This window comes from Chenopodium album, chromosome 16 (assembly GCF_948465745.1).
Source record: "Chenopodium album chromosome 16, dcCheAlbu1.1, whole genome shotgun sequence".
NCBI classification, from domain to species: Eukaryota; Viridiplantae; Streptophyta; class Magnoliopsida; order Caryophyllales; family Amaranthaceae; genus Chenopodium; species Chenopodium album.
Window position 1 is genome coordinate 40,694,014 of NC_137849.1, and position 15,516 is coordinate 40,709,529.

At 32.6% G+C, this 15,516-nt stretch overlaps 1 protein-coding gene and 1 pseudogene across 2 annotated transcripts; both read right to left on the reverse strand.

Annotated features, from left to right (window-relative positions):
* Positions 1-689: 689 nt before the first annotated feature.
* LOC145585319 (7-deoxyloganetin glucosyltransferase-like) lies at positions 690-6,134 on the reverse strand (annotated as a pseudogene). The gene is made up of 2 exons (XR_014100632.1): positions 5,583-6,134; positions 690-1,923 (listed from the first exon to the last, which is right to left on the reverse strand). The product of XR_014100632.1 is annotated as a 7-deoxyloganetin glucosyltransferase-like (transcript).
* Positions 6,135-9,751: 3,617 nt separating this feature from the next.
* LOC145585320 (7-deoxyloganetin glucosyltransferase-like) lies at positions 9,752-13,274 on the reverse strand. Its single transcript, XM_081642029.1, has 2 exons — positions 12,748-13,274; positions 9,752-10,717 (listed from the first exon to the last, which is right to left on the reverse strand). The coding sequence occupies exons 1-2, from the start codon at positions 13,265-13,267 to the stop codon at positions 9,777-9,779; spliced, it is 1,461 nt and encodes a 486-aa protein (XP_081498155.1). The 5' UTR covers positions 13,268-13,274; the 3' UTR covers positions 9,752-9,776.
* Positions 13,275-15,516: the final 2,242 nt, after the last annotated feature.

A 15,516-nucleotide genomic window follows, 5' to 3' on the forward strand; every position in this document is an offset into this window, starting at 1 on the left:
AAAATCGTGTTTATGGCATGGCCCACTCCTCGGTCACCATGTTGTGCCGTGCCACCCGCGGGCCAGCATGGCCCATGCCCAGCTATACACATTTCAACAGTATTATACACACAATTGTTTACGGTTTAATTTAGGTTATTTTCGATAAGTGTTTATTCGGGTAAAGTAATTAAGCCCTAAATCAATTAGGTCATTTTGAGTATTTGTTAATTTTGGGTCGAGTCATTTCTGGTATAGTTCGGGTCGCTTCGAGTTTCGGGTCAATCAATTCAGGTCAAAATCGAATTGGGTCACTTCGGGTATTGGGTCAATTTCGAGTCGTGTTAATTCGGGTAAGGTCAACTCCACTTCGGGTCGGGTATGGGTCGGGTTGGGTCAATTTTGTGTTCAGGTCAATTTCGGGTTTACGTTTTTGGATCACGGGTCAGGTCATTCAATTCGGCTTGGGCCAGGATTGCTAGCTCTATATGGGATGCATATAGCATGGGGTTTATGCCCTTTAGCTACTGAAATTGAACCCATTTTTATGCGTTTTCCTTAGGTTTAATCTTAAATTGGAACCTTGCCCTTATAGAACTTGAGGTGGTCTTGCAATGAACACATGAGAAATCAATTCGAGCAATTGGCCACAATGATAATGTAAAAGGTGCACTTGCTTATGCACAAGATGCCGAACGAGTGGTTTGTATGCTGTTCAGAAGAATTAAGAAATGAAGTCTGTGTAAAATAAATTGTGGAATTATATTCAAGGATGACATAAAGTGGTGCAAATATAATACAGTAAGATGAAGTATTGGCAAAATTTCTTATTAGGGACAAGAAAATTTCTTAACAAAAATAACAATACTTTACTATAATAAAAGTCTCAAATTGGTGCAGGAAAAAAAAAAGAAAAAAAAAAACCATACTTTTGGTGTAGCTAATTGAATCACACAAATCACTTCCAACAAGCCACTTAACTAGATCTTAGATCAAATATTCATTTAAGGGACCCTAGCACTTTGATAACCTTGTCCAAATTGTTGTAAGAAGACCCATTTGGAGTAGCAACAGCCTCATTAGCCAACCTTTTCCATTCAATAGCATTCCTCTTCATGTCCTTCCCTTTCTCCCCTGCCAATAACTCTCTCACTTTCCTCTCAACTTCACTCCTCTTCACATTCGTATCGATCTCCATCCCAATCCCCCACTTGTGGCAAGAAAACCAACAATTAGTTTGTTGCTCCGCGAAGAAAGGCCAACAAATAATAGGCACCCCACTAATCAAAGTCTCAATTGTCGAGTTCCAACCACAATGAGTCAAAAACCCTCCAACCGCGGGATGAGCCAACACTTGCTTTTAGTTACACCAACTAGCAATAACTCCTCTTCCTTTCGTCTCCTCTAGAAACTCCGGTGGGAGACTAACCGAATCACCAGTGACTAAGTCAGGTCGCGCAATCCAAAGAAAGGGTCGGTTACTATTAGCAAGTCCCCATGCAAATTCTATCAATTGATCATTAGTAATTACAGCAATGCTTCCAAAGTTAACATACACAACAGAGTTAGGCTCATACAAATCAAGCCATTCGAGGCAACGTGTGTCTTCTTTCCATAAACTCGTGCTAATCGTTTTAACTTCCTCGTCGTTTCCACCTTTAATTGAATCATGTAGGAGCTGCAACGGGCCGAGATTGTAGAGGGGTGGGAAATTAGGGGATAGAGCATCAAGGACATCGTGCCCTAAGGCATCGAAAGAGTTGAAAAGGATCGCCGAGCCTTGTTTCGACTTGAGTACCATTCGTTGGACATAATTGAGCAGAAATTCATCAGGATTAGTGGTTCTTATGAAAGTTGGGATGTCCTTTAATTGGCAACTGCCCTTCATTGCAGGGACCCAATCTACGACCGTGTTAAGGTCACCATTTGTAGTGAAATTTGCATCTGCATATATATTTATACACAGTAATATCAGCAATTTAGAAAGTTTTATGAGAAAATTATAAGTAAAACTTGTGACTAGTCATAGACATATATAATACATAATATTAACAGAATCTGCCTAATAATATCATCATAAGTCTGGTTATTCATAAGACCATGTTGAGATCTTGACATTGCTTACAATATATGTTCAAAACTACCTGGACGAAAAATTTAAGCTATTGTAAGAATCCACTTAGAATTTATACCATTCGAGTACATATATATATGTGCGTAGAGATGGTGAGATTCTAAGAATCGAACTGATTGATATTTGAGTTCATACAATCATACTTATGTACTTTTAGGAAAATTAACAGCCAGCTTATTAGTTTTGAATGAACGAACTTGTTAGATTTGCTCAATATATACACTAGTCTATGGTCTATGCACAATTGCACATTAAAATTGTTTGTTCCACCACACATGATAGGATTTAAAAAACATGTATGAAGTAATTTAATTACCTTTATACAATGGAATTTGATTCTTGCTCTTTTAAAGTGAGTAATTTTATCAATAAAAAAATAGATAACTTTACTTATTTTACCGTAAGTTTCATAAGGATAGCATTTAGAGTAAATTACAAGCCGTATACAATATTTATAGTATACCTAGATTATTTTGCTAAAGTCAAGGCATGGTTTAATAGAGGACCCCACATTATATTAGAAGAAAGTGAGTGTGAGAGAGAGTGAGAGTAAAATATATAATTATTGGCTGGATTTCACATGAATCAAATGATGAGTTGAGACAAATATTTAGGCCCACAATAAGAGGTTTGTGGGAATAAATTAGAGGTTTGTCCACAAACCTCTTATTGTGGAAAGAGGTTTGTTTTCAACAGGTTTGTTTATATGAACCGATTTAAAGAGGTTTTCATGGCCCATTTTGAGTTTTTTTTTTTTTTTTTTTTTTTTTTTTTTTTTGCTTTAAACATTTATTTTCTTTGTTTTTGTTTTGATGAGTTGTATTGACAATGGGTCCCATACATAAATTTTTGAATAGGTTTATCTATTATTGATGAAAGATTTGTTAAATGGGGGGTTTGTATGATGATGATGTGACAAGTGAACAAACCTATTAGAGGTTTGTTCTATTGCTCATGTCCTTAGAAATTGACCAAATATGTAGGATAAATATTTAAGAATATATGGTGTACAAGTTTTTATGCTTAGGCAAATAACGTAAGTGACCCACTTAGATTTGAACTCTAATGAGGACGTGCAATCGAGTCTTGATAGGGATAGCAAATAAAGCCTATCTCTATTACTAATAATAAATAAATAAAACTATTTAATGAAACAATGATTTTGTGGAACATACTTTACCAAAACAAAGATCAGCCTGGACCAGATACAATTTGGTCCACGGAAGTTAAAGATAAAACCGTCGAGAAAGGCCATTCAGAGTATAGTAGACAATACTCTATTTGTCGTAACACATTTTTGGCAACACTCCAAAAACAAAATAAATACTAGTTTCACTTTAACAGCAAGATACTTATCATCTCATCCTATCACAAATTTGTTCTTTGCTCGAGTATCTATAAATAAATTAGTTATTTTTTTTTATATAATTTTTACTAATAAGTAAATGAAAATATTGATGGTCAAACTTTGTATCTCAATAAATGTGCAAACTCAAGTGTAGCGTTTTTTATATTTCATTTTTTTAAAAAACAAACAAACACACAGATGGAGTAACTAATAATAGGATTTTTCCAAAATCTTGGCCGTTTAGGTTTTAATAAATCTACACAAATAGTGTAGATATTCTTCCGTCTCCCTACGGTGGAGTCGTTAGTTTTAGTTAGTTTAGTTGTTCGTTTATGTTTAGGGTTTGTTTGTGTGTTAGGGTTTATAAAACAGGTAATCATCTTTTGTCCTATTGTCAGTTCTTTGGTAAAGATTTTTTCGGGATCGGAACAGTTGTCAAGTTTTCAAATGCGTTCAAGTGAATCAGATGAAAATCATCCTTACGGCTACAACAAATTGTTAGACCGTCTCTCCGAAAAGGCTGTATATTCCAACGATGTGTGCGAGAAATATACCACATTGCAAGATCTTTTCAACGATAGTAGCTTTGATGAAGGAAATCCTAATTTGATTCAATTTTATGTATTTTTAATTTAGATTTCATTTATATATGCCGAATGGCTTTTTATTAATGAATTGATTTGTTTCAAAAAAAAAATAAAAATAATAATAGGGATAATATTATCCGAACTTAACTTATTAGATCTTATTAAACATTTTTTCTATGAAAACAATTAGACTTAATTAACCTTAAATTGCATTTTACATGTACATACACTTACTTAGAGTCTTAGACCATGAGTTACATCGTAAATTGTCTAACAAATCATATTTTGTGAAAACAGCCTAAAAAATGGGTTTAAATGACATATAAAAAAGTCATTTTAATGATTAAAAAAACAAATTAAATTTAGATATGTTATTTTGTCATCAAATAAAATTTTATGGAGTAAATTCTTAGAGGTTAATGTCAAAGGTTAACGTTATGTGACCAGGTTTTTTTTTTTTTTTTTTTTTAAAAAAAAAAAAAAAAAAAAAAAAAAAAAAAAAATCATAGAGGTGTATTTTTATTTTTATTTTTATATATATTTTTTTTAACATTCATAATAAAACATGCAGGAATAAAGTTAGGGTTTCTTTGTTATCAGAAACTACCTAATAAAAACAAAATTTATGATAAACTACCTGATAAAAAAATGTTGTAAGAAACTACTTCATAAAAGGTAAAATGTTGTAAGATATTACCTTTGGCTAAATTTCTACCGTTGACCTAATTTTATGGCGTTGACCCACCTCAAAACACACTCGAAACCACCACGGGGGTTGATTTTCAAGGTGGTAAGGTTATTTTTGGGATGATTGAACGATATTCCGAGTTGGTGAAGGTAGTTTCGTAATTCGGGATGTTGGTTTTTGGGGTTAGAGGTGGTGGTTTCGGCATGGTGGAGGTAATTTCAAGCAAGTTGTGATGATTTTGGAGATGAAAGTAGTGATAGTTTCGGGGGTATTTTGAGGTGGGTCAACGGTGCAAATCCGATAAAGGTAGTTATTTACAACATTTTACCTTTAAATGGGTAGTTTCTTACAAAGTTTTACCTTTTATTAGGTAGTTTCTTACAATATTTTTTTAATAGATAGTTTCTCACAAAATTTGGGTTTCATTAGGTATATTCTGAAAGAAGAAAAAAAAGTCCTAAATCTTACCACTTAATCATTATAAGCACCCTATATAATTATAAGTTACATTTCATTTTTCTTATAGTAAATACTTTTGTTTTTATAATTTAATATTTGGATATGAATAATTAGAATTTTACAAATTCTTATATGTGTGTGGCCAGGCATTATGGGAATTATTTCGTTAATGTTATACGGATTATTTGGTAAGTGTAGCAGGACTTACTCGGTCAGTGATATAGGAGTTAGTCCTTTTATTAGCGTGCAGCTACATAGTGTGATCAGCCACACACAAAATGCGTAGTTATGATTTATGTTACAAGTAGAAGTATTTAATTGGGATAAAATCATGGTCAAAATTATGAATTGATTTGAAGCCAAAAAATAAAGGCACGTTTGTATTACCTTTGAAAGGAACGATTCCCAACTCAACAAGCTTGCGGTACTGAGCATAACCCAAAAGACCACAAGCACTAGCAGTCCAAAATAAAACCACAGGAACACCAAACTCCTTAGCTGCATCAATAGTAAAAAACATTATAGCATCAGAAACCACACAACTTACAGGAGGCACATCATCTGCCTCATTAAGGCAGGCGATGAGCTCCTTAAAGGGTTCGAGGCATTTATTCTCAGTGGATTCACAAAGCGAATCCAAATCCTGTGAGGAGTTGGAGTCGGTAGGTGGCAGCCCATCCGGTATGGTTTTAAACCGGAAGGATGGGCTGTCAACCACAGCATCCGGCCCTTGGGCTCGTAGTAGACGTTTGTGATTATACTCGGTGTTTACGAAGGTGATGTGGAAGCCTTTAGAGTGGAAGATTTTGGCTAGTTGTAGCATGGGGTTTATGTGGCCTTGCAATGGGAAAGGGATGCATACAGCATGTGGTTTTTGCCCTTTAGCTGCTGATATTGAACCCATTTTTATGTGTTTTTTTCCTTAGGTCTCAGCTTAAGTGTGGTTGGAGATATCAAATGTTAAGTCCTTGCCTTTTATAGGATTTGAAGGGGTCATCATGCAATGAGCACGTGATTAATTATTTTATTGGCCACAAAAATAAGCTAAGGATCCAATCAATTATCAATGCACAAGATGGCAAGTGAGTGGTGTGTATCGTCTTCATGTTAAATAAAGTGTGTATCTTGTTCATAATAAAGTTTATGTGACTGATTTGGATAATTAATATGATGTTAGAGGATAAACTCAACGTAAAAAGTAAGCTGATGGTTGAATCTAATGATTAATTTATGCAGTCGATCTATAAGGCCCCTTCCAGCATGGACTTCCGGCCCTCATATCCAACGGCACATATTCCACTTCAAAGTGGATGGTGAATTTTCACATTGGCAATATCATGTTAGAGGTCCAACTCAACCAAAAAATTTAGTTGGTTGAAGCCCATAATTGGTTTATATGCTCTAGCATATAAGTTTGAGTCTATTCATGTCAATTGTACAGTGATCAATTATTATTACTCCATTCATTCTTCAATACGAGGTTTTTTTCATTTAATAATAATATAAACTCATATGAGGCATTGAGGCCCATATGATGTTTGTTCCATTTAGTATATAAATTATGCATATTATGCTTAAAAAATATGCACATCTCATTTGAGTTACACAAAAAAATTGTATACTTAGTTGTAAAAAATATGCATATTCAAGATGTAGTTGGCCAATGTTTAAGGCCTAATATATTTTTTAGGTTGTATATAAACCTTGTCATACAGATATACAATTAAGAAAAATCAAATCCCGACATATAAAGTATCAAAGCTAGCCTCTATGCTCTAAAACTCTAAAACCTAAAAACTTAAATTTAAACTATTGATATCATGTGAGGAATTGATTTTCCTTAGTTGTATTTCTGCATGACAAGGTTATATATATACAACCTTAAAATATATTATGCCTTAAACATTGGCCCAAAGACTAAATACAATATTAGAGCTTAACAAGTAATGAAATTGAGAGTGAGGAGTAGCTCAAGTGGTTAGAGCTCCCCTCCCGGTTCTAGGTGATTCTAGGATTGATTCTCATCACCTGCCCTTGTGCTTTCAAAACGAAAAAAAAAGTGATGAAATTACAACAATAATCAATTAAAAAGGGTTACATTTGACCGGTGAGGGGGTACTGCATAAAATTGAGGTTACGCTTATAAATAAGTGAAAACTTTCTTCTAATAGTAGAAAAATGGTTACTTAAATTAACAAATGAGTTTTTTTTATTTTTTTTATTTTTTTTATTTTTTAACACTAACTTATGTTAGTCATGTAATAAATTGGGGTTACAGTTATTGACTAAATAAGGTTATTAGGAATAACGAATAAGGGTTATTTTATATACAAACATGGTCACACTATGTGGCTAATCATACACAAGACTTCCTTAATTATAAAATTTATATACTGACATGTGTATCATTCAAATTATTGTGTGTTGCAAGTAGTGAGTGTAGGAAGTGAACAAATTTGTTTATTCTTACTAATTATATTACCAATACAAATTTTTCTGTGATTAATTGTGGTCCACCTCTAAACATATACGAAGTACGAAGCTTGTGAGTTGTGGCTGTGTATAGCAAATTGAATACACGGTTTCTAGAGATTGTTCGCAACATCGTGAGGAACTAGAGGTCAAATCTCTAATCTTGGAGTTGCGTTTCGTTTTTTTTTTTCTTTTTAAAAGACAGTACCCTTTTTTGTTTTTTTTTAAGATGGTAACGTTTCATGTTATTTAGCTACCATAAGATTTACAATATCATTGAATTTTTGGAACTTACCCATTTTAGAATAATTACAACAATATAACGTACACATATTATTCACAATTAAGATGATAGAATATGTAGAAACGAGTATCTTTTATTGTATTAGGCTTTTTTTTTTTTTTTTGGTCATCTACCGAATATTGAAGATTTAGGGTTTTATAATCTCAAGCTGAATTAGTGCTAACTCACAAATTGTATTGTGTCGAATAAAGTTTTTATTGTATTAGTGCTAACTCACAAATTAAGATGATAGAATATGTAGAAACGAGTATCTTTTATTGTATTAGGCTTTTTTTTTTTTTTTTTTGGTCATCTACCGAATATTGAAGATTTAGGGTTTTATAATCTCAAGCTGAATTAGTGCTAACTCACAAATTGTATTGTGTCGAATGAAGTTTTTTTTATTAAGGCGATCGTTGATCGAATCTGGGATGTAACTAATCCGAAGGTGATTTGTAAGTTTGTTGGAATTTTAGATTTCCTAGGTTTTGCTTGTAAGTACCATTTGACAATCTTCTATGAAACTCACAACTGTTTTTTAAGAGGTTTCTAAGCACATATTAAGCTTCGAGTCAAGACGTGACATATTTACGTGCCTAGGCCAACTTTTATTTTTACTGTCATGTTTCGTAATGAACTTATGTTCAATGAGATTGTTCATTTTGATTTTCATTCATATACGGAGTAGGTGTTATACGTAGTAACAAACAATCCTATTTTTCATGAACAAACCAAACACAATATGCAGTAAACCTGACAATTCTGACCGGCTGACCCGATATGAATAAGAAGTTAGAGAAATCCAAACACAAGTCAAAAGCTTGATGTACCCCAATTAAAAGAGGCAGCCTTGCAGCCCAACTTAAGCTCAGTGAAAGTCTCTTACCTGGGCTTGGCCCAGTCCATGATGTAATATACTCCGTAACATTTTCTCCCGTAGTCTAGTTTCTTTTGTTTGTCCAATGTACTAGTATATCCGTTCAAAAAAAAAAAATGTACTAGTATAAAAAATTTATTTGAAGAGAGAAATTTTTATTTGTGATCATTCACCATTTTATGTTAAAAGTTAAAATATATATATATATATATCATGTAAGATCTTGTTAGCATCGTCTTGACTTATAATATAAATTTATTTTTCAGCACGCATTTTATATTTTTGGTCTCAAATATGTCCAATGAAAATGTACATAAAGTAAATTGGTACAAACTAAACAAAAACATGAGGAATACATGTTAAATGGTTAGTTTGTGTTGTAAGTTTGAGTAATGAAAACGAGCTATTCCCTCCGCAACTTTTTAATCGTCTTTACGATTTGATTATTTATTTCTCACAAAAGATTTCAAATGTAAAGATTAAAAAGTGACGGAGGAACTAGTATCGAGCAGGCAGCTCTCGCCGGTCCTACAATTGAAAGCCTTGCAGCAGAGTTGATCTTATTAGTAGGGCATTAAATCTTCCTGATATGCGTGGGAAAAGCATAACCACTGTTATTTCATGCTAAACTACTTTCTATTGCTCGGCCTATATATGTTAGCCGAATGTAGGTAAGATAGGAGGCACTCACATAACCATGATAGCAAAGCAATCTTGAAAAAAAATTTGCAATCATGAATATGACTATTAATCATGGAGCGGATATAAATATAACATGTTACAATATTAATCAATTAAACAAAACAACCCAAGATTCTTACATTATATTTTGTATCAAACATTTAAAGAAAAAAGACACAAATTTGTGGGGAGAAATTTAGAAATATATGAATCGCACAAATCACATCCTACTAGATGTTAAACTATAATTCAAAACTTGATCAAACTTTTATTTAAGGGACCCTAGCACTTTTATGACCTTGTCCAAATTGTTGTAAGACGTTCCATTTGGAGTAGCAATAGCCTCATTAGCCAATCTTTTCCATTCAATAGCATTTCTCTTCATGTCCTTCCCTTTTTCCCCTGCCATTAACTCTCTCACTTGCCTCTCAACTTCACTCCTCTTCACATTCGTATCGATCTCCATTCCAACCCCCCACTTAGTGCAAGAATACCAACAATTAGTCTGTTGCTCGGCGAAGAAAGGCCAACATATGATTGGAACCCCGTTAATTAAACTCTCTATTGTCGAGTTCCAACCACAATGTGTCAAAAACCCTCCTATAGCAGGGTGTGCTAAAACTTTCTCTTGATTACACCAACTAGTTATAAGTCCCCTGCCTTTCGTCTCTTCCAAAAACTCCGGTGGGAGAACAGCCGAATCCCCAGTGACTAAATCAGGCCGAGTAATCCAAAGAAAGGGTTGGTTACTATTAGCAAGTCCCCAAGCAAATTCTATCAACTGATCATTAGTCATAACAGTAATACTCCCAAAATTAACGTAAACAACAGAGTTAGGCTCATAAAAATCAAGCCATTCTAGGCAATGTGGATCTTCTTTCCATAGACTTGTACTAATTGATTCAATTTCTTCGTTTTTGGCGGCCTCTAGAGAATCGAGTAAGAGCTGGAAGGGTCCTAACGCGTAAAATGGAGGGAAATCGGAAGAGAACGATTGGAGAGCTTCGTGCTCCAATGCGTCAAAGGAATTATAGAGGATCGCGGTAGCTCTTTTCGAGTTTTGGACTAATCGTTGTACATAATTGAGCATAAGTTCGTTAGGGTCCGTGGTCCTAATAAAACTTGGCATGTCACGTAGTCGAATGTCCTTCATTCCGGGTACCCAATCTAAGACTGCTTCAAGGTCACCATTTGTGGAAAAGTTTGCATCTGCATAATTAATGTATCACAATCATATGATTAACGTCGATTTCAATTTCGAAAGAACCTTCACACGTCCAAATTGTTGAAAGTGAGAGGTACTTTAGATAAAACTTTATGCAACTAATTAAGCACAAGTCAACATAATAACAGTGATAAATTTGCGCAGTTTTAGAAAAAAATTCATTTTTTTTCGTGCTACAAAACAAGCCTTTTAACAAATAGTCAAATAGATAATCTTGTTCGGGGCCTTGCCCCTCGTGTGCACCAAAAAAAAAAAATAGATAATCTTGTTGATTAGTTTGAAAATTTTGCCAATAATTTAGGAATTACTTTTTTTTAATTTATTAAATATAACCCTCAATCAAATAAAGACATAATAATTCTATTGAAAATTTATTGAGAATGAGGGATAATTCAATTGGTTAAACCTTTTTTCCTACTTCCAGATAATCTTGAGATCGATTCTCATCACTTGCCATTGTAGCTCGAGGTTAGTAAAATATTAAATATAAAAATATAATATGTTATTTTTAAAAAAAAAAAATTAAAGAGAATAGGGTCTTATACTAATTATGTTATAACTACAAATTCCCATTACTTTTAATTTTAAAAAGTATAAGATTATATAGCTATGTATATGAAATACCCTGGATCACGTGGAACACGTCATGTGTAATTGTGTATAACATAAGCTAGCTAGTAATGTCAGTAACTTGTTACGAGTATTTGTTATATTGTAAAGTAAAAATAAATTAATTATTTCCACAAATTCCTGGCCCATTACCTAAATAATGTCTATAACTTGTGTATTGTAAAGTACAAATAGATTTAGCATTTTCTCTTTTGTATGTAGTCCCACATATTAACTAGGTGTATTACTGATAGGCGTTGCAGCAAACAAAATAAGGTAGTAGTATTTATTACGTATAAAATACCACTATTATATCTCTACATTGTATCAACTTTTAACCATTAGTGCTAAAAATATTGTGAAATTTTAAAAAAGTATTTTTTAACATGGACTACTTATAGAAAATTAGAAATCACAAGTTCATTCTATCATAACTTTCTAGTTTTTTAACAAAATATACTGTAATTCGTATTATTTTAACAAATATACTTAATATTGCGATCCATGGCTTGTTTTTTGAAGTTATTGTATCCAAGTATTATGTCACCAAACTCTCAAAAAATATTCCATTTAGACATTTGTTATGAACTTATAATATTATACACAACTAGATTAGATCCCGTGTAATGCACGGATTTAACAAAATTTTACTAAGAATTTTACAATCTTTGAAAAGTTCAAAAGTTATAAAATAATTTACACAAAACAGAGAGTTATAGTTTCTTTCAATATAAACAAAATTACTTAGTTTTATACCGGTTCTTAATTTAAGAAAGACACTAGTCTTGGTACCATGCAATACTCTCTTAATTACAGCTTTTAGTTAGCTAATATAATTTACAAAAAATAAATAAATTAGAGAGAATCATAACATTTATAATACGCGTAAAATAACATGATTTTTTTTTACCAAAGTTATACCTTAGAACAAAGACATCTAGGTTACTGATACAACACTCTCCCCCCCCCCCCCCCCCCCAATTTAATTAGTTGACAAACTTTGATCGACACATAATTTGGGCAATAATAATTAAGTACCTTTTACCTTATACTCAAAGTATAAAAGATATGAAATTAATAATATGGAATATATATATATATATATATATATATATATATATATATATATATATATATATATATATATATATATATGTTAACTAAATATTGAAAAAATATCTTTCTTGGTATAGTAAAAGATTGTTTAAGAATATTTGACAAAAAATTAAAAAATAAAAAGAAAAAATATTTTGGAGGGAAGTATTATGTTATTGATTGTTATTAGGAGGACTACTAAATAACTGCAAGATAATAACTAAACAACTACGGAGTATAATGTTCTCTTTGTCATAAAAGAGAAAGAAAAAAAAATAAAAAATCTATGGAGTATAATTATAAAAATTACCTTTAAAGGGAATTTGTCCCAATTCCACAAGCTTTTCATACTGAGCATAACCCAAGAACCCACAAACACTAGCAGTCCAAAGCAACACAACTGGTACGCCCAACTCTTGAGCCGCATCAATCGTAAAAAACATAGCACCATCAGACACTACACAGCTTACAGGAGGCACGTCGTCCGTCTCATTGAGACGGGCGAGTACACTCTTAAACGGAACGAGACAATTAGTCTCAACAGAAACACAAAGTGCTGGGACATCCTGAGTGGAGTCAACATCATCACTCGGGGGCAGCCCATCGGGTATTGTTTCGAACCGGAAAGACGGGCGATCAGCAACGGCTGATGGACCACGGGTGCGAATTAACCGGCTATGATTGTACTCAGTGTTTACAAAGGTAATATGAAAGCCTTTAGAATGAAGGAGTTTGGCTAGCTGTAACATGGGATTTATGTGACCTTGTGCAGGGTAAGGGATACACACAGCATGTGGTTTTTGCATCTTAATTTCTGATAATGAACCCATAATTATTTTTTTTTTATTATTTTGATGTGATTAACTTGTAATATTAAGAGTTAAGACTTAAATTTAGAGGTTGAGATATGGTATGTTACGTTGAAAATGGTCGACTTTTATAGTAGTGTAGTACAGCACGAGTGCGTGACGCATTCACATATGCAACCCATAACTTCCATCCGCCCAAATTGGCTAGTTTAAATGCAAGATAATTCAGACAGAATTCGGTCACATCATTTATTATTTAATTATTTTGAAGCACTTTCTTCTTTACAACTTGATTACAATATTTGACTGTATAATCTACATGATACGTTTAAACTAGTAAAATAAAATCTTTCATTTCTTAATGATTAAAAAATTAAAATTTAGTTGAATACATGCATTGATACAATTGCAACAAAGTTCCGTTTATATTTTTATACTATCTCCATTAATTTTTTTATTATAATATTTTTATACTACCTTTCATTAATTATTATGTACAACCTTTAAATTTTTTATATATTATAAAGTACTCTCTCCGTTTTTTTTATTTGCATCACTTCGTATTGTACAGAGTTTTAGGAGAGTAATATAGTACTGTGAATGGGTAAATAAATTATTGCAAAGTAAAATGGGGACAATGAAAGAGAAAACAGGTGAAAGAAAATTGATATTTTTATTATTTAAGTGGAGATCATAGAAGAGAGAGAATTGATAAAATAATTTGGGTGGGGTTTAAAGTAAGAGAGAGAAATAATAAAATAAAATTACCAAAAATAAAAGTGATGCATTTAAAAATACACTCATAAAAAAAAGTAATGCAAATAAAAAAAACGAAAGGAATAATACTTAAAAGTTGCACATAATAATTTATTCTAAGTATTAATTGATTTAAATTTTAACCCTTATTTTGAAAAAAAAAAAGGATGAACATATCAGTGAGATTATTATAATAATATAATAACGTAATCAAATCAACCAAGCAAATAATTGAGATATAACAGAGTCAACGGATCTAATATTAATTATATATTAGAACGGAGTATATCAGATGCACAATAACAGTAGGATCCTTGAACGAGATTGTTCGGCGGATGAAGAGTTCAGATGCAGTCAATAAAGTCTGCAATCAAGTTGAATGGAGTCTTTATCTTTCTTATGGATTGAATTTTGGGAAGACGATTATTTTGTTATGATTATATTCCGTAATTTTTCACTTTTTCTGTCTCGCTCTATAAGTTCCTTTTAATTTTTCACTAATTTTAGCTTATACTTCCTAGATTACGCATTATGTACAACATTTCTAAAAAGAGAAATTACACATTATGTGTAACAAATTTTTTCTTTTCTTTTTTGGTAAATTTTTTAAATGAAATTACTATAATACCTCCTAATTAAAAACTTGTAGCATTATTTTAGTTACTAATTTAAACTAAATAGATTAGTTAACATCACTCCCTCCGTTTCATAATATTAGTCCCATATACTATTTTGAGCGTTTCAAAAAGATCTACCCATATTGAATATATTTCATTTATAACTTGATTTTTTTGGAATTAATTGGTTGTGGATTGATGACATGACTCTAACTAAGGAAATCTTTACCTTAAATTATGCAATTATGACTTGTGCTTTCCTAATAAAAAATCAAAAAAGTTAAATAAGTTAAACTAATTATGAATTATGTTGTAATTTAATGTTAGATTCCAAATATATTTCTTTTCTTATTTTATATGATTGATTCCATATGGGACTAACATTATAAAACGGAGGGAGTACTAATTAAAAAAAAAACTTTCTCTCTCCTCCTACAACTGCTACCACCAGGTCTACCACCATCATCATACCACCGTCATCATTGACCACCACCATCATCACCGACCACCATAAGAACCACCCGCACCAGACCACCAACACCATGAACATCTTCGACACTAGACCACCGACACCAAGGCCACCATAAACACCTTCGACATCGGACCATTACAACCACCAATCTTCTTCATCTTCTTTACCGCTGCCGCCACCACCACCACCCTCATTCCTCTTTGTCTCAATTAAGGATCTCAGATCGACACGAAAGAGAGAAAAATGGGTGTACGATCTTAGAAAAACTACTGAAATCGATCAGATTTAAAGCCATTTCTGATCGATTTGCTGCGTTTTTCTAAGATTTCGTCGAAAATTGAAATCAACGGAAATGGGTTGGTATTTTTGTGGTGGATTTCGATTTGCTGCGGTCTGCGGGGAGGGTGAGTGAGGTGGGTTGAATT

Coding starts and splice junctions, on each gene's coding strand:
- LOC145585320 (XM_081642029.1), bottom strand. CDS start 13,267: ATGGGTTCATTATCAGAAATTAAGATGCAAAAACCACATGCTGTGTGT. Junction 10,718..12,747: donor GGGACAAATTCCCTTTAAAG/GTAATTTTTATA, acceptor TTAATTATGCAG/ATGCAAACTTTTCCACAAAT.